Here is a 24,500-nt window from a genome sequence, read left to right as displayed (position 1 = left end):
TCTCGATTTCCTTCCCGCCCCCTCCCCCCTGCCCATCTCATCTTTGCAAATCACTGTGGGAGAACAACAACAGAGCCACATCATCGCCACAGCCCTCTTCCAAGAGCACAGACCTGGCATGTGTATACAGGCAACAGTCCAATGAATATAATGTGAACAACTCGTCTCACTAGTGCTGACCTCCCGTGGTGATTACGAGATCTTTTCAAACTACCCCTGTACATTGTACAGTGCAGTGTTTTATAGACATTTTATTTATCGTTCTTCATTTTGGCACTTCGAAAGCAGTTTATATATTAGAAAGTATGCACAGTAAGACGACGAAAATTGTGGCAGTTGCTGGCGGTTTGTATGCTATGTACTCATATACTTCTCAAAAGAAAAATCACACAATACCTGTAAAATAACAGACGTAAGACAATAACAAACATTGTAGAATGAACATTTTATTGGCAGTCACCTATAGTGTTGATTTACACAACTTCTCCCTGCCTTATACACTTCTTTCAAGAGGCCCACTTTTTTCTCATATTGTTTCTGAAATCAGTGAAGGTCTTGCAACTCCAAGGAAATGTGTAATTTTGTCACAAAATGTGTTTTGTTTTATTGAAATAAGATAACAGCAGTGGTCTTAACATTTGGCGTGCTTTCTCCATCTAAAAACCATTCATTACAAATGTTGATGTTATTATTTAAGATTTTTGCTCTATGGGGGAGAATTACAGAAGTCCTTACTTCTTTTTGTCAATTTATGTCTTTACTTACCCTGGAGATCTCAGGGAAATAAGCTAAAACCTGCCTGGAAGGCAGGGAAATATCAGGGAATTTCACTTGGGGAAACTTATGGCAACCCTGCTTGGTCAGCACCCTCTGTAGACACTTTTGGTCTTCCCTGGCCTTTACCTCTGCACACACACACACACACACATCCGGTTGTTGTGAACTGACTGTGCCATAGACAAATGTTTTTGACACATGGGGGATCACAGTTAAAGTGTAAACGAAATGCACTTTGAACTGAAATCACAGATTCATTTGTTTAGGGGAGTGATATATAAGTAATAGTTTTGAGTAAGACATTAATGATGTTAGGCTTCGTTATTAACTACCTAAAGTTTGACAGCTCTCTCACAAATTGTGATATGAAATACAGAGTAGTTTAAATTTCCACGGTAATGAACTAGCCAGATTGTGGTTGATATGTGTACAAAGAAATGCATGAAACAAGTATAAAATTCCTAATCTTGAAGAGATCAGCATAAAAAATGTGGGTAGTTTTGTTACTAGGAGAAGGAACATCTGTCACTACAACAAAAATGCTGGAGCTGTAACTGACCTCGTATTACGAAATGTGCTGCATAGAAACTCATTGTGCACTTCTGTTGCTCTCAAGACATTTTCCCCATGTTTCTGGTCTGTCTTTTACCAACATATCCTGTCTTTGATAATGTTACGTAAGTTTTTCTGCATTTTATTATCTTCCAGTTGCCAAAAATAGAGCTCGCTTTGCATTTTTATTGCCAACTAATGTCATGTATTGGTTTTAGAGTATTTTCTTTCTGTCATTATCTTTTTTAGTGTTTTTTTAGACTTGGATAGATAAATAAGTAATAAATAAGATTAGCTTTTTTGTACTATTTACAGCTCCACAATATAAATTACAATCTCTTGACTGAGAGAGCTAGGACACTCTGTAAATTATCATTTTAAATGTGATTAAAATCTCTCTGGCTACCTCATATAATATTTTCCATTGCTGCCCTTAATTGCAAAAACTGAATATCAGGATGGGTCCTTTGAATAGAACATGACTGGTATCTTACCCTGCTCTTTTCCATTACAAGCTTCTGCTCCATATAATGACCATGATGTTTAAATCCAGTCTCTCCCTCTCTCTCCCTCGCTCCCTCCCCCTCCTCCCTTTTTTTCCTGCTCATATCTTAGTTTCTATTATGGAATGGTAATTAACCCACACCTTACATAATTGAGGGCAGATCACATCATTCTTCCATAAATTTTTGGCATGTGTTCTTTACTAATGGTGTCCAATTGGAGTAATTAATTTAAGACTTTTGTTACATATGTGTTTATCTTTCATTGTTTTATATTATACATATTTGGGTTAGATGTTTGAGTAAATTTTCTTTCTAGTTAAATACTATTGAGCTCTGTAGAATTATAAATACATTGTTCTCTAAATTGAGAAATTTTATGTAATGGAATAAATTATTTACACAAATGTCTTTTGTTGTAGAATTACCGATCCCGGAAGTGTAGTATTGTCCAGGAAGAGGAGGACGAAGACGACATGACATCGTGTTCTGGCCGTGAAGAGTTGGCTCCACCTCACGGTTCCTTGAATAGACGTGGTTCTCGCTCAGAGGGAAAATTAAACTTGGCGCTGCAAGAGCGTCTGGCAGAGTCGGAGCGTCGAAAAGATGGCTCCTCTGCAGGGAATACTGCAACACACAAGATGTCAGTTCCATCCAGCGGTGCCTCAAATTCTGGAGGGGGAATACTCCACGTTGGCATTCGTGATGATACATCACAGCGACCAGTTACAGTGTGGGCTTCACCGGCAAAGAAAGTTCTTCCTACAACAACTGAAAGTTCAAGACTGCGATCGTCAGCAGAGTTGTCTACAAAACTAACAGCTACGTATGCCACAAGTAGCACAAAATGGCAAACGGGAATGAAACAGACAGTTCCATTAGTGAAAGTGCCACTGAAAAAACCAACTTCATTAACCTCAAGAGACTCCATTTCATCCCAAACCCCCTGTCCATCCACAACTACATCTTTTATAACAGAATCTTCCACGATATCCATACCTATACATACATCCTCTCCAGCTATGGAGCAACCTTTACTTCCAAAATATAAGACAATGCCATCACCTACTCGTCCATTACATACTGTTCTGGGTTCACCTCCACTGAATGAAATATTTGAGGAAGGTGAAAGTGTCATCGGAGATACGACACGCTCTAGTCAGACCTCTCGCAGCTACGTCAGTCGTCAGAACTACGAGCAGCGCCGAAGTAGGTTCCACAAGACACGGACAGCATCATGTAGTTCTTCGGATGCCAGTGATGACGATAGTGAGAGTCGCAAGAAACGTGCTCATAAGATTACTGGTGACGCAAAGCCATTCCAGCAACAGAGGAGAGATTCACACGATGACTCTAGTGATTCCCAAGATCCCGGTGGAAGTGGAGGTGCTGGTGGAGGTGGCAGCCGATCCCGCGAATCTGCTTCTGAGTGCAATAGTGGTACGGCCCCAGAATCGCATGCTGATTCTGAAAGGACTTCTGCCATAACTAGCAATGGTAATAAAGGAAGTGGAGGGGGCCGGAGACAGTGTCGTAGGCGGCCTGGAGAAACTAGGTTGAGAGAGAGTCAGTCTCTTAATCGTATCACAGAAGTGCAGGAGGCAGAATTATCACTTTCACTGCCACCGCATCAGCAGGCAGAGTATGTGGCTCCTCTGCCTCCCAGCAGAGTGAGAGGTTTTGGGGCTCGTCTGTTCCAGGGCTGGCCCCTCTCACCATCCTGTGCAACTCCATCCAGAAAATCGTCTCAGCAGCAAGCATCCCTTGTGATTTCAGATAGAAGTCCTCTGAAGTCAGGGAACTTCAAAAGTGAGAAGAGTACAGAAACTAATGAACAGTCAGTTGATAATTTTTCTGTGTCACATAGGATAATGGGTGGTTTTCTCGACACCTCGTGTAAGGAATTGGACAGTATCCCTTTAGCCAAATGTCATGGGGAGGGCAAAGAGAACTGTTGCAAATCTGCAACTTCAAAGAATGCAGTAGGAGAGAAGCAGAAAACTAACACTGGGAAGAAAGGAAGACTATTGAGTCGCTACTTTCAGGTTCACAAAAAGCTCTGCCTTCCACTTCCGGGACTGTTTGGTCGAGGCAGACTGTACAAAGCCCAGTCGTGTGGCTCAATTGTTCGTGACCGAGTGACATCCTCTGCACCGGCTTCACTTCTGGTGTGTGGCGAGGAGAGGTGGTGTACTGCTGCAGGCAAAGTACCTACTGGCGAAAGCACCCGCAGATGCAGTGGGACAGCAGCAGGTAATGAAAATAATAAGACTGCTATTGTTGTGGGAGTGGGTGATATTAATCAAAATTTAAAAAATTCAGAAACACACTCAGAAAGTCTGGTGCCACTTGGTGCAACTTGTCCAGGTATAGGAATGTGTCAAGTCCACTTAGGTAATACATCACAATGCTGCAGTCTTTGTTAAAGTCCATAGATGAGAACGGCTTTGCTTGTCATGATAAGCTCAGGCAACAGTCATTCCCTGTGCTAGCACTGTCCAGATTAATGTTTATGTAGTTAAAGTCTGTCATACATGACTGATGAGTGCGGTTATAGAATTATGTATTCTGTGTCGGTTGTGACTGACTGATCTAGTCAGTCATTTTTCAGTAATAGTCCTTTGTAAGTATTGTGTTTCATGTAAGTGGTCTTAACATTTAGGTCCAACAAATTTGTGTAGTTAAACATCTGTTACGTAATCTTATTTCCTTCTACTTTAATACATAATTTGCTATACATTTGTATTTTGCATTTTGTTACAGTCCATCAAATCACAAATATGAAAGTATAATGTGTATATGTACAGTAACTTTTTTTAAGTTATGCCAGTCAGTTTTACTGCTGAGTATGACTTCAGAGATCAGAAACTTTGTGATCGTCCTTGTAATGAAGCTGTTTATATATGGATCTGTGTAGCATGCTGTGTAATGTAGCAATTTTAATTTTATTTTATGTCCCATGTTATATACTCAGAATCTTTTTTCCTTTCTTCTTTTTATTTTTTATTTTATTTTAAACTGAAAAACTTCTTTTACTCTCATATTACTGCGGTATTGCTATATGCCATTTAGTGTGAAGCATATACTGTGATCATCATTTTCTCTATTATTCTTTAGTGTTAACTGCTCATTATCATTTTCTCTAAGATCATCATAAAATAATGATATACCTTTCTCATAATTTTTGTACTTGAGTTTGTTCATTTATTCTGCAGTCCATGCTTGCTGAGATTTTATTTTCACCATAGGAATTAATTTTTACATAAAGACCGTTTACCCACTTCGTCCCCTCCTTCTCCCAAACCCATTGCTAATGTAAAAACATCTGTAAAAGACAAAACAAGTGTATCAATAACTATAGGAAAAATAATTAAAATTTAATAACTGAAATGAGTTCATTACCAGAGAGTCACAATTGGACAATTTTTTTGATACTCACTTATGTGTAAACTGCATAAATAAGATACATAATGCGTCCTATTTTCATAACAGAACAATAGTTTTCTGCCAAAAGATATTTCTGTTAGTAGCTGGGCAACTCAGAAGTTTCATTTAATCATTTATTATGTTTGCATGCAAATAAGACATCATTTCATATCTTAATTCATATCAGACATTTCATATCTTAATTCATATAGATGAGTCTCAGTAGGCACCTAAACAACAGTGAAAACTTTTACAGCTTTTGGATGACTCATTCTTCAGTGCTATTTCACGCACATACCAAAAGTTCACAGAAGTCTCACTCTTCTTTTTGTGCATAGTGACAACTGAAAGCCTCATTTATTTAATGATTTGTTACCTCTACTCTATAAATTATTTACATACTGTCAAGGATTTTCCATTAGCATGCTCATATTAAATGGACACTTTTAATGTGTGATTTTATTAATAGGTTGCTAAATGTTATATGGTATCATTTTTATTCTCCAGTTCTTTTGCGGCTTATAGATGCAAATTTTTTGTTGCATTAACTTTTTTCCTAGTAGCTGCTTTTCTGTTTAATTATCTGTGTTAACACTTAGCATGTGCATGTCCAAATATTGCATGCTGTATGTCGTATGGAGCTAAACTGTGCTGTACATAATTTAATATTTGCTGTCCAACAGTGTAATAAGAAAGTTCTCCTTTAATGAATACACAATACGCACAAGGAATGTCAGCAGTGGCACAATAATTTATCAAAATCTTAGAAATGAAAATTACTTGCATTTTAATTGCACAATGCAATGTGGAACTCTGACATTGCGAAGCTTGAAATTAGCATTTAGTTACAGATGAAATTATTAGTAACTTGATAAAAGTAGAGACAGTAGCTGCAAGACATTCTCTCAGTACAAGTGAAATTCAAATTCTGATTGACATATATGTTGACTTATAATCTTTGCCTCTCTGATTTTTTTTTTTTTTTTTTTTTTTTTCATTTTTCCGTTTTTACTTTCTAGGGAATATATCAGAAGTTAAGCCTCATTTAGATTAGATCTGATCGTGTAAGATATCTTGTGGTACACTTGATTAGTAATTAATGGCTTGTAATCCATGATGACTTTAGAGACCCATGTTACAAAAAATAATCCAGGGAACATTCTATCATAGCAACAAAATGAGTTTGGAAAATAAACTTCCAAAAAAATCTCAAAATAAAGTGAAAGCGTGTTGTATCAGCTGTGGAAATTATATGTGCCAAAATTTTATGCTTGAGGAATAGTGAACATTCTAATTCGACTTACAGGTGATGGGCATTGTTCCAGTATGAAACTACCTGGCAGATTAAAACTGTGTGCTGGATCGAGACTTGAACTCAGGAATTTTGCCTTTCGCAGGCAAGTGGTCTATCGAGCTACCCAAGCACAACTTATGTCCCGTCCTCATAGCTTTGCTTCTGCCAGTACCTCATCTCCTACCTTCAGTGGGGCATGAGTCATGCTTGGGTAGCTCAGTTGGTAGAGCACTTGCCCGCAAAAGGCAAAGGACTCGAGTTTGAGTCTCAGTGTGGCACACAGTTTTAATCTGCCAGGAAGTTTCATAGCAGCGCACACTCCGCTGCAGAGCGGAAATCTCATTGTTCCAATATTTTCATGAAAGCATGCAACATTTTCTCAGTTTTCTTGTATTGCTTCTTTCTACATGCCATCAACCACACACCAAAGCTTTTGGGTGTAGATAGTTTTCCACTTTATACATTTCGTTGTTTGCTGTTCAGCGATGTGTCAGTCTGATAAATGACATTATTATGTCTACCGTAAATTCCAGTTATCATATTTCATGCAAATAAACCAGATAAGAGGAATCTCATTCACTTTGTTGTTATTATTATTATTACTATTATTATTATTATTATTATTATTATTATTTACCATATCGATATACATATACAATTCACAACAATATTTTCACAATAAAGTGCAAAAGAAATATGGAAGACTTTTGGTCTCAATTGGCCTTACAGAGTGATGTCAAGAGAGTATCCATTCCAATGTTGTTGGAGAGGCAGTGACAATATTCTTCCAGTCTTCATGGAAACAAGTCTTTGAATATTCCTCTGCACTGTGGTCGATAGTTTTCTCTGAAGCTTCGGAGTCACACAGTGGGCAGTTTGAGAGTATCCGGTTGTACATGAAGGACATAGTTCTTCCATGTTCACACTGGGTTCTGTCCAGTTGCTTTAGTTTCTCCTAGACAGTTGCAAGCCTATATACTTGTGGGGTCTTCAAGGTCATGACAACATATGCTGGTCCATGTCTCCTTCTACATATCTTCAGTCTTGAGCAGTTAGATCCCACGAGATGTCCAGAATGGTTTCCTTGACTTGAGACACCTGCTGGATGGACCAAGCAAAATGTCCTGGACAGGTAGCTTTTGGGAAAAATCTCAGTTATTAATCTTTACCCTTTCACACTCACTGTTTGTTGTCATCTCAGATGTGGCTTAGCAATGTTACTGAGAGCAGACAGCCAAGATAGAGAAGTTGATGTCAAGGTGCCTGATAGGGTTTCCATGGTATCATTCAAACGAACATGCACCTTCTGACATAAATACTCTTCTACCATAATGGTGCGCTACAGCCACAGAATATACAAGAGACCAGGCTGCTGTACGGAGAGAGTGGAATGTGTCAGCTTAATCTCACACCCCCCCCCCCCCTCCCCTTTCCCCCCTCCTCTCCCTAAGAAGTTCCAACTGGTTTCTGGATAATGTTGTTTCTGGTCTTCAACTTTTCTCAGTCATTGGCAGCTTTAGTCAGTCTTAAGCTACTTAAGTGAAACATTGTTCTATGTATACATTAAGGTCTGTTTACTTTTTTAATAAAAAATGTTTAAATATTAAACAGAATAGAAATGGATGTGAATTATGAACTATTTGGAAATATCTGAGAGTTTTATATAAATTACAAATCTCTGTTATGCAGTTTGCTGTTCTGCATGCAGTCATTTATTATTCATCCACGTTCTTCCCCATTAGCTGGTCTGTTAAATGTTATCTGATTGGCACAATTAACATTTCAAAATTCTCATATGTGCTCCATGGAGTATTCTTTTAAGTGTTCATTTTCCTTGAAGAAAGATGGATGAGAAGACAAAAAAAAAAAAAAAAAAAATGCTGTCAGCTTGCTACAAAAATGTCAGATGCTGATTGACTTTTTTTATCAGTGGCAAGCTTCATATTTATTCATCATAACCTGTGTTAAAAAATATGATTGCATTGACACTTTCTGTAAATTAGAAAGTATAGTTTAGGTTTTGGATTGTTGTGAGGTGTGTAGCTTCAAAAAACATGGCCATTTTTTATGATCTGGAAGAATGTCAATTTACACGGGATTTCTGTTACCAACTTCACTACTTTTGCCACATAAATTTTGTAAAGCCCATTATCTCCCCTGTTATAACCTGTAAATTAATGTTAGAAACACACAAAATGCAGTCAGCCTGAAAAGTATTAGGCCTTTTTGGTTAAAGACTCAACTTTTTGCAGTGTTATTGGTGCAGCATCCCTTCAGACAAGTTAGAACACCATTTCACATTCAGGATACTTTAATGCACAAATTATTACTTTGTCTTGTCCACCAACTCATTGTGGCCAAATAATGTGATGTGTGTATTATTTAATAGAGCATATTGTAATGCGTACACAGCTTTTCATGTAGTTTTTAGAATCATACTCAAAAATTTTTGCTAGCAGCATATCAGTTCTTGCTGTAATAATGAAATGACTGTTAATGGAAGGGTTTTGGATCTCTCATTAACAGAGATTTATTGGCACAAACACCCATTCTCTTCATATAGGTTTCTTGCTTGATTGTATATTATTTTTAGTTCAGTGTTATGAACTTCATTTTTAGTTTTGTAGCATAATTCATAAATATTCGTGACTTACTGATGATCTGACAAGCACAGATATTGAGTGGAAATAAAGACATTGTGCTACAATGATCACTCTAACACATGACTTGTGTAACTTTTGATACAGATGTGGAGCTCTAAAATAGTAAGTCACAGAATGGGCCAAAGAGTACTTTTTGTCATGTCCAGAAATTCAATCCTTCTTTTGTTTGTCTCTCATTCTTAATCAAAAATGTGTTTTTTTTTGTTTATAATTTTAGACTTGGAAGGCAACTGACCTCATTGACTCATTTATTTGCCAAATAATCTTATAATATTTGATAGTTGCAGTTGTAATTGACAGTGAAATATGCAGGCTTGGGGTGCCTTTTTTGCTACATAATAGATATATTATCAACTCATAATGATTTCACTAATGGGTTCATAATAAAGACGGTTATCAGCATTCTACAGTTTGAACGATGCAGCTGAATCTTCAAATATCTGGTGTAAAAAACAAGGCAGAGGACTTGTATGTCCATTATGCTTGTCATTGCGTATAAGTTGTGATGTCTTCAAGTCTATGTTGGCCAGTAAACTGTTTGCTGTGTTGCCCTTACTGCTCTCTCTTCCCTCCAATTCTCTAATGGTGTAGTAAATTCCCTTTAGGAGATGATTAAATTTTGAGGTCAGATCAGATCAGTTGCTTCCTTCTGTCCTATGCACAAAACAGGCAGTGTGTAAATTTGTGTATGAGTATTTTGCTAGCAGATTTATGACCCAGACAGTAGTTTTGCAAAATTATTACAATGCTTATAGTAATTTGTATGTGATGTGTACAGAGTTGCCTTTCATTAGCTTTCAGATATGTGTCTACAAATTATAATCATAAAAAAGATTGCTACTTCAGTTATTTGTAAACTAGGGTTTATTTCACTTTGTATAATGCTTGGTTTTGAAGTGAATCATATAAATAATAAATGAACTCCATTGTACATCAATGTAATAAGGAATAGAGGCATGTAACAAGTAAAGTGGAAAATTTAAGTATTTGATAGAAATGCTTCTGGGCATACTGTGAGCTAAAAGCTCTCAGGTCCAAATATTGGTTTTGTCTGGAGCACAGAGAAGAAATAAGTTATGAGAAGATTCATAAATATGGGAAGGAGAGGGAGTGACCAAGTTATGTAACTGAAGCCAGAGAAACAGTTAAGATGTAGAAAGGAAAAGAAGTGCAGAATAAACTGTCACAGTGAGGTCATTAGAATACAAAAGCTAGTTTTTTGTCACGTAAAACAAAAGTTTAGTGAGTAGTAAATGAAATAACAAAACAGGGATTTAGATGTAACAGTAATACAATTTTAGTGTGTCATGACTATCTAAAGATGAAATGTTAAATTGCTGATATTGATGCAGTCAGATAACATTGAGCTGGATGATAAAGGTGAGGATTGCTGAAAACAAAGAATTGTAAGTGGTAATGCAAGGGTGTGATGGAAAGGCTGGGGCATTGGTGATAACATGCTGCCATACCTGCAAGAATCACCACAGCAGATGAGCTTTTTGAACTTTAATTTGGTGGCAGGACTAGTTTTTTTATTCTTTGATGTTTTGTATTTTAATAGCTTTTCTTCAACAACTTTATGTACAGTACACACTTCTTGGTGTTGCAGTTAGATTCCAAAGAATTCAAGTGACAGTAGTGAGTATTTGTGGGTGTTATTTATGGCTCTTTACCATAAATAAGTGTTTGGCTTATCTGGAATGTGTATAAAAAGGGACAGCTGCAATAAAAAGTGCTATGATGGTTTTCAGCATAAATCAGAAGTAATCTTAGACAGAGATGACAGGCTAGAGGCTGGAAGTCTAAGACTACTCACGATGAGGACTACTCACGATGAACTGCATTGTATAAAGCATGTGCACACGCACGTGCCCCTGTGTGTGTGTGTGTGTGTGTGTGTGTGTGTTTTACACAGTCTGACCAAATTTTTTCAATGTTAACAGAAGACTGCAATGTTTTGTTCCCCTAAAAATATTTAGAAAGTAATCTTGCTTTTGAAATAATTGCTTAAACCAGAAACACATTTTATTATAAACTTTCACTAACATTTTTACTCAGTGATACAATGCTTTATGTTAATCTTTAGATTATTTCATGTCATACCAACGTCAAATTTACTTTTTTTGCTAGACAATTAAGAAAAGTGTGTTTAAGCATATTTTGAACCACTTCTTTTTGTGTTCTTTCATTATGTGTCGCTAAACATACATGGAAATTAAACACCACAGTGTAAATTGTGCTTTCACAATAATTGCTGTGTAATGAACAACTTGTTAAACCTGCCCTAAAAATAAATGCAGTGCTTGCCAGGATTGTAATATGAATTGGGAGATTTTCTTCAGCCCTCTTTTTTAAAGTACACTTACATTCCTAAACATATACATTACTTTTACTTGTGTAATATTTTCAGTACGCAGATCTGCTTAGGGATGGGACTGTATACAGAATCTGAGATGGTGTAATCAAAACATTTCACGAAGAAACTTATTTCCAAATGCCTTTTATTCCCCCTTACTTTTATTTACATTTCTTATTACTTAAGATTTCCATGAAGCACTACATTTTTTTATTGCTGACATAAAACTAATGTAGTTAACATACACATTATGTGTGTTTTTAATAGTGTACAGCCAAATATTAATTGCTCATATTACTATTATAAATTATTCTTTAAACCATTGCAAGACATTTGTTTGCACTATTTTGTGTTGAAGTGGATATTTCACACCTAGAAAATCAACAAAATTCTTTAGGTATTGCAATTTTCCACAGTATTGCATACAAATCTTCAGATTTTTGTGAAAACTTATTTGTGATATATGTGTACGAAGCTGTTTTCACAGAGGGTTTCATTTTTGCTCAAGTGTCCTCCTCTCACGTATGATACACAATGTCGAATGTGCTTTCTCAAAATATTAGGATAGTTACAAAGAACCAATTATAAGCAAATTTACTGACTGCCCATTACATATGTCATTGGAGTTATTTGCTTCCTCCAAGAGCAACTACAGGCAGTTACCTTGTTCAAGCTGTACAAATTGCTGTGCATTGTTAGTGTCAAGTTAGTTAAAATAGCGAGATAAAGCAGTGAGAGCTGTAACTCCTTTATTTATGTAATTTTGTGTGTAAAGTTGACAGACTTTTAGATTGTAGAATCCACAAATAGCGCTTTTAATGTGTTGAAAGTGTGAACAACTTTTCTTTTAAGAAATATTTTTGTTTTTCAGTACCTTTATTACTGTGTAAATAAGTAATTTTCTAATGCTATTACACAGCAATTGAGATGAATAAAAATAAATCACATTGAATGTCCTGTCTTCCATTTTATTACTCTGTAATTACTTTCTGTGTGTATCTGTATATATATATATAACTAATAAGGTATCATATGCTACACACGGAATCTGCAGTCTTACATTCTTTCATTTTTGAGAATAAAATAAATTTGGGCTTCTTGTCTTGATATTCTGTTGCTTTTAATTTGCCTTTATGCGAATGGGAGCCAGACTTGTCCATTAGATGGAGACAGAAAATTTTTCAGGAGTGAATATGTCCGTCAGTCTTCAATTTTTTGTAGTTAATGTCTCTGAAGCATTAGTTCTGCCCCACACTTAGGTGTAGTGTAAACTGTGTAGTATTTACTGTGTGTGTGCTTAAAAATAATTACTGCATGTTTTATTTAACAGTTTTTAAATATCTAGTCAAACGCTCCCCTATTTTTCTCTTATGAAAATGTTTGCTGCTTTATGTCAGCACATTGACTGTATTATATGAAATGCCTCATTCAAAGTATGTTAAATCTCAGATTTCATGTAACTGTACATTTTGTAGCCAAATATTTAAGATATTCTTATTATATATGCAAAATATGTATATATTTATGTGATGTCAAATATTGTTGTCTTTTAATATCATTGTTATGAAAGCTTTTTTCCATTACTATGTTGTATTTCTAAAAAGTGAGAGACATACATCTGTTTGTTTAATCTTGAAACCTTGCATTCAGATAATGTACAAATAAACTGTTTGTTGTTAGAAAGGTGTTGTTATTAGTCCTTGATGTTGTATTGTGTGTGTATATTTAATTGATATCAAGAGATGCAGCCAAGTATATTACAATAAATTGTTTGAAAAATTATAGATGACTCGATGTCAAGAAAGTATACAGGTTTACTTTTTATGGAGACGTGGACCATTAATGCGCATTCAATAGTAGATGACACACAGAGATGGAACAAGCTTATTTTGTTAATAAGCTTTTGTCAGTTCTGTGAATTTTTTCTAAGTTTTGTTTGTATTTGTCAAGCCAGTCATTCAAAGCTTAAAATTCAAAATTTGTTACATGGTAAATTCATGAGGTATTATCTGACCTTTAGTTACTTCTATGTATAACAGATTCTATGCTAAGGTCTTGGTCCTCTTGTAACTAGATGACTAAGTTAGCTAACAAGTCAAAGGAAGGTAAGAAAATACCACCCCCTGTAGGACTGTGCTTAGTAAATAACTAGTGCATTATACCAATCTTGAGATTGGTGACAACAGGGACTATAGTTTGTGACTTCATCACAAGAAGCTAGAAAATGTTCCTGGGAAGTTCATGAGTAATGCAAGTTTTGCTAATATGGCTGTCATTTTTGTTAATGCATCAGGAAACAATGTATATTTATACAATTGGCTTCTCAGATCATCTTCCAAGCATGAAGCATATGGTTGCATCTCCGTGCTCACTCTTTTGTGTTAATATATCAGAAAACGATGTAATTTTATACCATTGGCTTCCGTGGTCAGCTTCTGGGCATGAAGCATGTGGTTGCATCTCTGTGCACATTCTTTTGCATTCCACATTACTTCATAACCATCATATACTAAATATTATTAGATTCTCAAGTACTATTCTACAGTTTTCAAAGTGCTCATTTCATTACCTACACTATTTCTTATCTCAGTAATGCTGTCAAAGAATTCTGAATACTGCAGTTATATCTGTTCAAACTGATTTCATATTACACATTTTTAATGCATGGAGTCATCAAACAGATGGTCTTTGTTAATGGCATGAATAATATAATCCAATATACAATGGCAGTAGATCCAGTTGTGAATGGGATGCAGTGACAAAGTTTAGTTTTTCTGCTTCAAGCAAAATCTTATGCAGGAAAAAAGATTACTGATATTTAAGGCTGAGAAATACAATGTGCAGGAGGAGAACAGGGACTGTAATTTGTGACTTCATCACAAGAAGCCAGAAAACATTTTTGTGAAGTCCATGAGTAATGCAAGTTTTGCTAATATGGCTGTCATTTTTGTTCATGTATCAGAAAACAATATGAAATACATTAACAGTGACATTGTTTGCAAATGAAAATTACCTTGAGGTATTATTAGTCCTGGGTAATTTCTCTTTCATTTAGGTTGGCATGCACAAGTTTTGAAATTGAATAATAGCAAATAATCTTGGTCCAAAAGTTCATCAAACCATCTAATTAAAAGATATGCACAAACTTTCTCCAATTTCTAGGACTGCTGTTATCATGAAAATGTATGACACAATTAAAATTACCTGTCATTAAATTATCTGTGGTAAGAGATTTGATGAGGCGTGAGCGACGATCTTCATTACACTGCAATAGTACGAATCTGTTTTTGTCATTACTTATTATTATTATTATTATTATTATTATTAGTGCTTTTAAGCCTTGTGGATAATACCATCACGTAATGCAACACAGTACACAAAAACACAGTGGCCCCTTATGTTTTTCTGTTTGCGTGTTTGGAAAACATGTATCGGAATGGAAGGCCAGATAGTGACAATTGTGGAAGGAGCTTATTTATTTTTTCTTTTTTTTGTGAATTTATTAAACTGATGCCTTTTCAAATGTCGTAAATAATAGTATTGAAGTAACCATATTTAAAGAATATATGGAACCTAAAACAGTTGCTGCATATATATCGATTTTACGTGTCTATTATATTACAGTTTGTGCATGATTGCTTCATATTTGTATTTGTTTATAACATATGCAGTGCCCTCTAATCAACCTGTGTGCTAAACTTCTTATTTTAATTTTTTTGAATGTTTGTAAACATTCTTATATTGATATAGATTTTAATGTTGTGTTGAAATCATTCCCCTTACATGTTCTTAGCAAGTTCAGCACCTTATTAAATCGAATCGAGCCATTGATCTGTGGGATCTGTGGGCTTTGATCAGTCATTTTTAGTTTTGTTTTGAGTAAAAAAGTAATTACATCTTGTCCTGGTCTTGTCGTAACGTACACCATTGCACTCATTTGCTTCAGTTTGGTGACCCATAAATATGTATTTATGTTACATTGATACAAATAATTTATTTTTAAATATTTATGTTACTTAAACAGTTCACAACATTTCACAGCACCATAATTTACAAAATTAAGAAAAGGACAAATTCTTGCACAAAATACAGTTATTAATGTAGAACTAATAGCTACCTTTGATAACAGGCAATAATACAAATCACTTCTGTTTTCCACATACAAAACTGTTGTTCTTTACCTATCAAAAATTTTCATCCATGTATGCTCAAAGAAGTTTACAATCATCAGTTTTTGTTGCCTAGACACTAAATACTTTTTCCAAGAATGGAAAAGCTGTGATTGAATTTAACAATATTATGAAAGGATGGTTGCTACTCTCTATGTAGTGGATATGCTGAGTCACAGATAGGCACAACAAAAATGTGTTTACATTTATGTGAAGAGAAATACCTATTTTAAATGCGAACAACTGAGGCTTACTGAAACTTGCTGATCACTAAGATATTTTTTTATTTCAATCATGCCATTACACATAAAAGAATATAACTTCTTCCACTATCTTTTGTTACTTATTATGTAGGAGTTAATGGGATGTGAGTTTTTTTATGTATATGAGGTATGTCCACAAAGTAAGTTATATTTGGTTATATAAAAAAAAACATGTACAGATACAGAAAAAAATATTTATTGTAGAAAAATCTACAATTGTTAAACTACTATTCTACATAGCTTCCGAAATTTTGTAGTCACTTGTCATAGCGTGGTACAAGTTTTTGTATGCCTTCTTTATAGAAGGTTGCTGTCTGTGTATTCAACCATATGGTAACATGTTCTTTCAGCTCATCATCACTGAAGTGTTGACCACCAAGGATAGATTTTAGGTGTAGGAAGAGATGGAAGTCGCTAGGAGCGAGGTCCGGGCAGTACGGAGAATGATCAAATGTGTCCCATTCAAATTTCCGTAAGAGTTGTTTGGTCACATTCGCCGTGTGAGGTCGGGCATTATCGTGTAAAAAAAATAACACCTTTTGACAGTAATCCTCGGCACTTGTTCTGTATTGCGAAGTGCAATTTCTTAATGGTCTCGCAGTAACCATGTACATTGATTGTTTGGCCTCATGGTAAGAAATCAATCAGCAAAATGCATTTTCTGTGCCAAAAAGTGATGCACATGACTTTTCGAGGTGTCAAGATTTGCTTAAGTTTAACCTATGTTAGGGATGAACTGTGCCTCCATTCCATTGATTGCCATTTTGTTTCAGGGGTGTCGTATGATACCCAAGTTTTATCCCCCATGACTATCCGAGACAGAAAACCATTGCTTCTTCATTGTAGCATGTCAAAAACTGAAGTGCACTGTTCATCTGTTGTTTTTTGTGTTGTTCAGTAAGAATTTTGGGTACCCAACGTGAGCAAACTCTTCGAAACTTCAGTTTTTCAGTTACAATTTCATGAATTAGTGATTTGCGGAACTTCCATAGCAAGGGCACTAAGTGTAAACTTACGGATGTGCTTAATCTTCTCTTCAATTGTGTTAGCCAGTTCATCAGTAATCACTGATGGGTGTCCACTTCATTCTTCATTGTGCAGTTGATCACATCCTTCATTGAACAGTCTGACCCATCTTCTAATCATTGAATCACTCATAGCATTTTGTCCATAAACCTCATAGAGTTGCAAAAGAATTTCCTTTGGTTTAACTTTCTTTGCATTTAGAAAACGAATCACTTATCTGACTTCACACGCGGCGGCATTTTCAATTACGGCTGACATTATAAAGAAGCACTACAAAGCACACATCAGCAGCAGCGATCTGAAAATGGCATACATGTCCTTGAGTTAGAGTAACTGCCGCCCATGCTCAGAACTGCAATCATGGATGACCCTCATATATATTGTTGAACCCTGAGGTATGTCCTGTATTAATAATTTCTTGGTGAAGTGAAAATTTATAATCAGATCATCTATTTGTTCATCAGTTTTGTACTTTGTTCATGAGACATCAAGTTTGTGAGTTGATGGTTCGTATTTGAATCCCTAACTTTGTACATCCTCAGCTTTTGAGGACTTATCTATAGTCCACTAAGTCGAATGTGTTTGGCAGGTTGAAAACTATACCCACAGCTTACATACTCTGATCTAGCAACCAGAATACTTCATGAGAGAAATATGTAGTTGCATTGGCCGTGTTCAAATCCCTCCTAAAACCTTTCTATGCTTCTACAAGTACTGGTAATTTGTGTCTTGTGGAACAGGAACTAACCTGAAACAGATAACAGTTTGAACTATCTTACTACAGGTGGAGATTAATAATATTGTTCTTTAATTTGAGCATTATTCCTTAAATACTTGCTTGATCACATTCATTTTAGAGTGATGGTTACATGTTTTCCTTAATGATGCAGTTAAGAAGGTAGAGAACACATTTAGAATTTCCTTTCAGGCACATTTTGGTAACTACCCTGGGTATACTATCAGTATGCTTTTGTCATGAACATCATAATTTTTGTGGAGGCCTTCTATATTTGTTTAATCTTCTTCTACTGCACTTTATGGACTGTACCCTCTTATCTGTTCTGGCTTCACAGTTCTCTGTAGCATGTCTTGGTTCATCCTTGATCTCTCCTTACCCTTGGCATATAATCCAATGCTGCCTTGAGAAGTCGTGTATTTTCCAATCTTTGTAAGTGAATATTCCAGTTCTGTCTATTACTTAATATTTTATTAATATTCTCCAATCATATGAAGATAAAAATCTTGTAGGTATCAAATAACAGCAGATATTGGCACAAAGAAATCTCTCTCTCTCTCTCTCTCTCTCTCTCTCTCTCTCTCTCTCTCTCTCTCTCTCACACACACACACACACACACACACACACACACACACACACACACACACACACACTTTTAGTTTTATGGATTCCTTCCTTCACAGAGGAAGTATTTTAAAAGAAATTGAGAGTATTCTTTACTTACATAAATAAGTAACTCGGGGTCCTGACATGTAGACAGGATGAGGACGAAACCAACCATGAAATTTCAGCAGCTGATGAAATATGAAAATTTGAAATGTTGTATTTAGTGGAAATGGCAGTTATAAAGTTAGAGATAAATGTAAGAGCGACTGAAAACAGAAACATAATTGAGTCAATAACAAGAAGTGAGAAGAAATGGTGAAAATGAAAAAGTGTCGAAATGGATACACATTTTACCCTGTGAACTGCTATGTCATGTAACAAACAATACAGTGTGTACCATTGTTTTTCCACCAATTTTTGTTCAGTTCATGGCAGTACCTCAGAACAGTTGTACAACTGCTGTCACACATCCGTATGAATTTGAATTTTTCTGATTCTATAATTATAGCCATTATGAGATATATGTGGGAGGAAATGTGTTTCATGACTCATCTTGTAATACTTCCTCTAAGAAAAGAGTAAGATTTTGCATAGTACAAAACAGTTTTCTTACATTATTTGGAATTAAAGCAAACAAAGAATATTAGGACTATTTTATACAACCTTCTCCTTACGTCCTGTACAATGTCTGATATACAGGTTATCATTCAGAATCTTTATTGTGTGTTGTTGGCAGTCTGCCTGTGAACTTGACATTCAGAGGCATCTGTCTCAACATAGCTTAGTGTGTAACATTGAAGCAGTTTGACTTTTAGGCATATAATAACTGCATGTTAGACTCTATTATGACTGGGATACATTATGTAGGGTGTAAAATAGATATGGTTAGAGTTAAATATATTACTAGGTAGTTGTAAAGTATGTGTGCATGGCTTGTAACTACTGTGTAGCATTGAGCATGAGGTAACAGGAATGATTTAAAAGTTAGCATTTCACAAAAGCATTAGCATTTAATACTGCAGCAAGCAACACTTTGCTCCATACTCTGTAATTTGATTTTTAACTTTTGTTTGGTCATATATATAATTTGCCTAACCTGTATTGTAAAGCAGAAATTTAAGCTTTTGCTTTGTTGTGCTTTTCAGTTAACTTTTATTCATCTCTGCGTAAATAATTTGAGTGCATACAATTGCTGCTTATTGTGAGGTGAGAAAATTAAATTTTGGAAAATTTTAAATTTCTTTTCTCTGGTTTACATTTTTTGTCACACTTTGTGTCACACTCATTGTAAATTGTTTTGGAGACTAGTCTGAGCATAATGAGAAGAATCATAATGTGGAGTTATTTTTGTGTTGCACTTGGTTATGTTTAGAGTATGGTTTTTGTATTGGATGAGGACAGAGGCAATGACAGTATCAATTGTATGAACACTGCATCTGGTTAATGGGCTTCAAACACCTGATGGACAGTCATGCTGTTATGTATGTTTGTGGCTGTGCAGGGTTTTTGGGGGCTACTTTTTCACTTGTTTTAAATGGTGTGAGAAAGTTTTTCATGTACACTAAAACAACAAAACCATTCTATACACTGTGATAATAAACATATTTCTTGTATTTTACAGAAACTCATGTTCTGATGATTATTAAGATATCTTATGTTTCTGTTACTATGTGTTAATACAAATACTATGCTACATGAGTATATTTTTAGGTGTTATGGCATAGAATTTCAGGGTGTTACAGATCTTTTCAGGAAAATCTCAAGCTGGTAGATGCAGTTTGGAACATATCAACAATTATAAAGCATGTACAAATAAAAGTGAAAATGTTAGGCAATGACAGAGAACCTTATATCTGTACAGTGCTGTATTGTTGCAGCAGCTATTATTAGTTATTTACTAGCTAATCAAATGAACAAATGGCTTCAATGTGTATTTCCCATTGAAATTAACATTATTGCAGATTTTTTCACTGAAAGTATGAGTGTTTTCTCCTCTTTTTACCTCTCAATGATGTGTAAAGAATGCATAGCTGACACAAGTATTTCAACTTTGACATTTTGTAAGTACATTCTTGACAAAAATATTGCTGAACATGCAGTTTTTCATAACGCAAATTGTTCATGGATTTGAGTCACCATCCCAGATTGTAAGGAAAGTACAACTTCTATAAAAAAAATAGAACATCAGTATAAGGTAGATACCTGTTGAGTTTAAAAGCCATTAGTGAAAAACCTCTGTGGCATCTGCAAGCCCCTCTGTTGTATTTTATGCTTGTCCAGGTAAAGGGAGCTTTGTCAGAATCGAGATTCATTTCCCTCACTGCTTTTTGGGCTTCCTGGATCATAATAATTATCTCAGGACACTCCCTATAATTTGGGTGGGTTGTCAGGTAATATTCACACCCAGCTCAACAAGAAGAATCATGTGTTCAATCCTCTTGAACATACACAAGTCAAAATATGACTGGAAAGCAGTAAGTGAACCCAGTTCAATTACCAGAATGAGAGGGAGATTTTGGAGTTCACAAATAGACATTTACTCCATGTTGCATTTGATTACTAAATAGTATGAGAAGAGCCCAGTTGTGACTGAGCTCCACAACACTCTTAAATACAGCAAAAGGACAATGACATCAGAGATGGGGAAAACTTTGAAGTTGAGAAACATTGCAAGATTGAAGGTGTCACATATTTTAAAACTTATCATTTTACATCTATTCCTTCGATATGTTTCACATGCTACTGATTTGGACACTCTTCTGTAGTAAGTAAGGTAAAGGCGGTGTGCAGAAAATTGGTAAAGCAATTCACATAGAAGGAACTTTGTGTTCACTACCACCATGCTGTGCTAACTGTGGCATACCACTATACTGCCTGAAGTTAAGATTATGCAGTGTATCCCAAGAAAAAGAAAATACTAGAGATAAAAGACCATCAGGCATGCACTATACAGCAAAGTTAAGAAAGTATACAAATCACAAAAGCTATTTGTGTTTCCAACATTGTTCATGGTAATGTTGAAGAAATAGCAAGTAAAAGAGGGGGGGGGGGGGGGGGGGTGAGCCTTTGGTTCTCCAAATCTACAAGAATTGTTTCTTCACTGAAACAGACAAAGTTATAATTCGTAAACCCACAAAAATGACTCAAAATCCACCTGACTGCCTAGATTATCGTTGTGTGTAAAGTCTAATATGGACACATGCTGAAGCTATGGAGTCTGAAGTCTACCTCAAAGTTTAGGAGTCATGTGGAGGAACACCAAGTGAGGTGGCGCAATGGTTAGCACACTGGACTCTCATTCGGGAGGATGACAGTTCAATGCAACATCCAGCCATCCTGATTTAGGTTTTCCGTGATTTCCCTAAATCACTTCTGGTAAATGCCGGGATGGTTCCTTTGAAAATGACATGGCTGACTTCCTTCCCCATCCTTGTATATTTGGATGAGACCAATGACCACGCTGTCTGGTCTCCTTGTCCAAACAACCCAACCCAACTCATGTGGAGGAACAGAAACTCTGGACACGAGTGGTTAATGTATTTTAATGCTTTCTCTTCCAACCAGGGGGATCACCATCCTTTGATGAACTCTGCTTGGCTACCATGGGCCCCCAGCCTTTGCAGCACCTCTTCCCTAGTGCTGCATGTGTATTCTCTTGCTGTTCTTTTTCCACTCCCTTGGGGAACATGTCCTGGTTATTTTTGGGAATTTGTTGTGATGTTTCGGTAACCCAGCATCGGAACTGTCCCTCATCTGTTTTTTCCTTCTTTCTTTGTTCTCCATCTGCTCCCCTTCCTCTGCGTCGACATTTGAGATCTCTCTTGATTTTTCTTCCTCCCTGTGCACTCCTGAAGACCAGCCCATGTGTTTGACATGTAACAGGTGACTGGGTAATGTGTAATTCTTTGCCCCAGGTCAACAGGTGAGGTTCATTTTACCCCCTGGTACAGGCCAGACCCAGGGAGGGGTGATTGCCTGAGCTGTTACCTTCCCTATTGCCAATTGGCCACTCTGCTGTCTGGAGTTCAGGAGGTGTGTGCTGATATGTGAACAATCACCTAAGGCAAGAGAGCCCCCTGTGAGGGGGCCCCCAGTTGGATGGAGTGCACCATTGGAGACGCTGGCAACCGTGGGACATTTTTTCGCAGTGAACCAATCATATTCATCTCGGTCTACATCTACTAAATGTAAACGAAATGAGGCTAAGGATTCAGTGATTCTCTCAGCTGCACCTTGGTTCCTCATGGTGTCACATACTGAATGAGGTCAGTCTTTTGCTACAGTGAATGTGTTTATTATTCAGAAAGGTGTTGATGCAATTGCAGGCCCCGTGAAATCCTGCTCTCACTTATGTGCTGGGTCTTTGCTCCTGGACGCTAACCCAACAACTGCTTACAGCTTTGCTCCTCCACAGATATCCTGTTTGTGTCAAGGCCCATTGTTTGCTAAATTCTTCGTGTGGTGTTCCTTACACTTGGCTGCTTGATGGTCTGACCAGGGGGAAATCCAAAATTATCTCTCTGATCAGGGCTTCACTATGGTCCATCAGGTAATGAAAAAGGTGGATGCAAACTTAGTGCCTACACACACTCTTTTTCTCACATTAGTTAGAGAAAGTGCTTCCATTGAACATTAAGGCAGGCTATAAAGTCATTACAGTCCAACTATACATTCCAAACTCGATGCATTACTACCAGTGTCCACATTATAATCACACTTGTGCGTTCTGTCAAAACATGGCCAGATGTGGTACTTGTGATAGAGATGTTCATGAGGGCAATTGCCGGCCTCCATCTGCCCACTGTATCAATTGTGATGGCAACTATGCCGCCTCCTCCCATGAATGTCCCATGTATCTAGACCAGTGGTCCATTCAGGAGATCTGAGTGAAGAAAAAGGTACCATACTCGGTCACTCACAATCTGCTGGTTGGTTGACAGCCCTGCATTTTACCATCTGGCACTTGTAGTACTTCTCCAAGGAGAAGTCATTCTTTTTAGCTCTCTTTCCTTCTGTCGATTGGGCTTAATGTACAGTCACTTTTAACTTCATTTACTTATTGGTGTTCTCAGGTTATGACATGGGCTCTTGTGACCTTGGTTGTTTTTGTACCCTAAAAAGAAGTCTTCTAATATGAGTTTTATTGTATTCAGTTAGGCTGCTGATAATTTAATTATGTAAAGGTGCCTATATTGCACTGCTGTGCTCCCTTAACCATAACAACAACAAAAGACTTATTTCAGAAACTCTGATTCCTCTGTGGCTGCCTGCACAGAAAGGATGAACTAAGTGGGAGAGGGCTAAAGGTAATGTGGCCATATTTCTCAGTGGTGAATAACACACACAACTTCTGCTTTTATCAAAACCCCTACTAGCTATTGCTGCAGAGGTGCACATGTTCCCTGTACAAGTCCCGTAATGAAATTTTAGGTCATGGGACTCTCACTGGTTCGATTCCACAAATCCCCACCCCATCGGCCAATGCAGTTTGCCTTCTAACAACTTTTAAAATAATTTTATGCCAATAATTTCTTGTTATGCTCCTCTGCACTTGCTGTCTGGATCCACACAGCAGACTGAGCAGTGCCCAAAAGAAACCAGTGATCCTGACCCTTCCGTGCTGCCCATCTATCGTCGTCCTATTCTTTTTCCCTGCCCTTGGGGAACATGTCTGGGGTATGTTTGCGAATGTGTTCTAAGGTTTTAGTAGCATGACACCACAACAGTCCCTCCACTGTTTTTTCTTTCCTTCTTTGTTCTCCACCACCTGTCCTTCCTCCCCTTTGACGTCTCTTCTTCCTCCCTTTGTGTTCCTGAAGGTGGCCGATGCATCTGACGTGTTAACAGGTGACTGGGTAATGTGTAATTTCCATCCCTGGGTTGACAGGTAGGGTTCACATGTAGACTTTCACGGCCGGAAATGTCATGTCCATTATAATTATTCGGGCTGGGAATTGACACAGAATTCATCAACTGACCACGGCATAACAGCCCGGATATATAATGGACAGCGTTCACACATACCCATGGTACAGGCCATGCACATGGAGGGGTGACCACCTGAGCTTTTATCTTCCCAAATTGCCAATTGGTCCCTCTTTCAGGAATTCGTGAGGTGTGACCTGAGA

The 24,500-nt window shown here is 36.8% G+C and overlaps 1 protein-coding gene across 3 annotated transcripts in view; it reads left to right on the top strand.

Annotated features, from left to right (window-relative positions):
* LOC124605195 (SNF-related serine/threonine-protein kinase) overlaps positions 1-24,500 on the top strand; it is a 313,194-nt gene that overhangs the window by 267,694 nt on the left and 21,000 nt on the right. For 2 of the 3 annotated variants that reach the window (XM_047136722.1, XM_047136723.1), the window contains exon 8: positions 2,255-4,850. In XM_047136722.1, coding sequence (XP_046992678.1) covers positions 2,255-4,258 — 2,004 coding nt within the window. In that variant the 3' untranslated portion in view covers positions 4,259-4,850. Of the gene's footprint in view, positions 1-2,254; positions 4,851-24,500 lie in introns of those variants that run through there. The other variant, XM_047136724.1, reaches the window with a different exon arrangement.

This window comes from Schistocerca americana, chromosome 3 (assembly GCF_021461395.2).
Source record: "Schistocerca americana isolate TAMUIC-IGC-003095 chromosome 3, iqSchAmer2.1, whole genome shotgun sequence".
Taxonomy (NCBI): Eukaryota; Metazoa; Arthropoda; class Insecta; order Orthoptera; family Acrididae; genus Schistocerca; species Schistocerca americana.
Note: the sequence above shows the minus strand (reverse complement) of the source record. Positions and strands in the feature narration are given on the sequence as shown.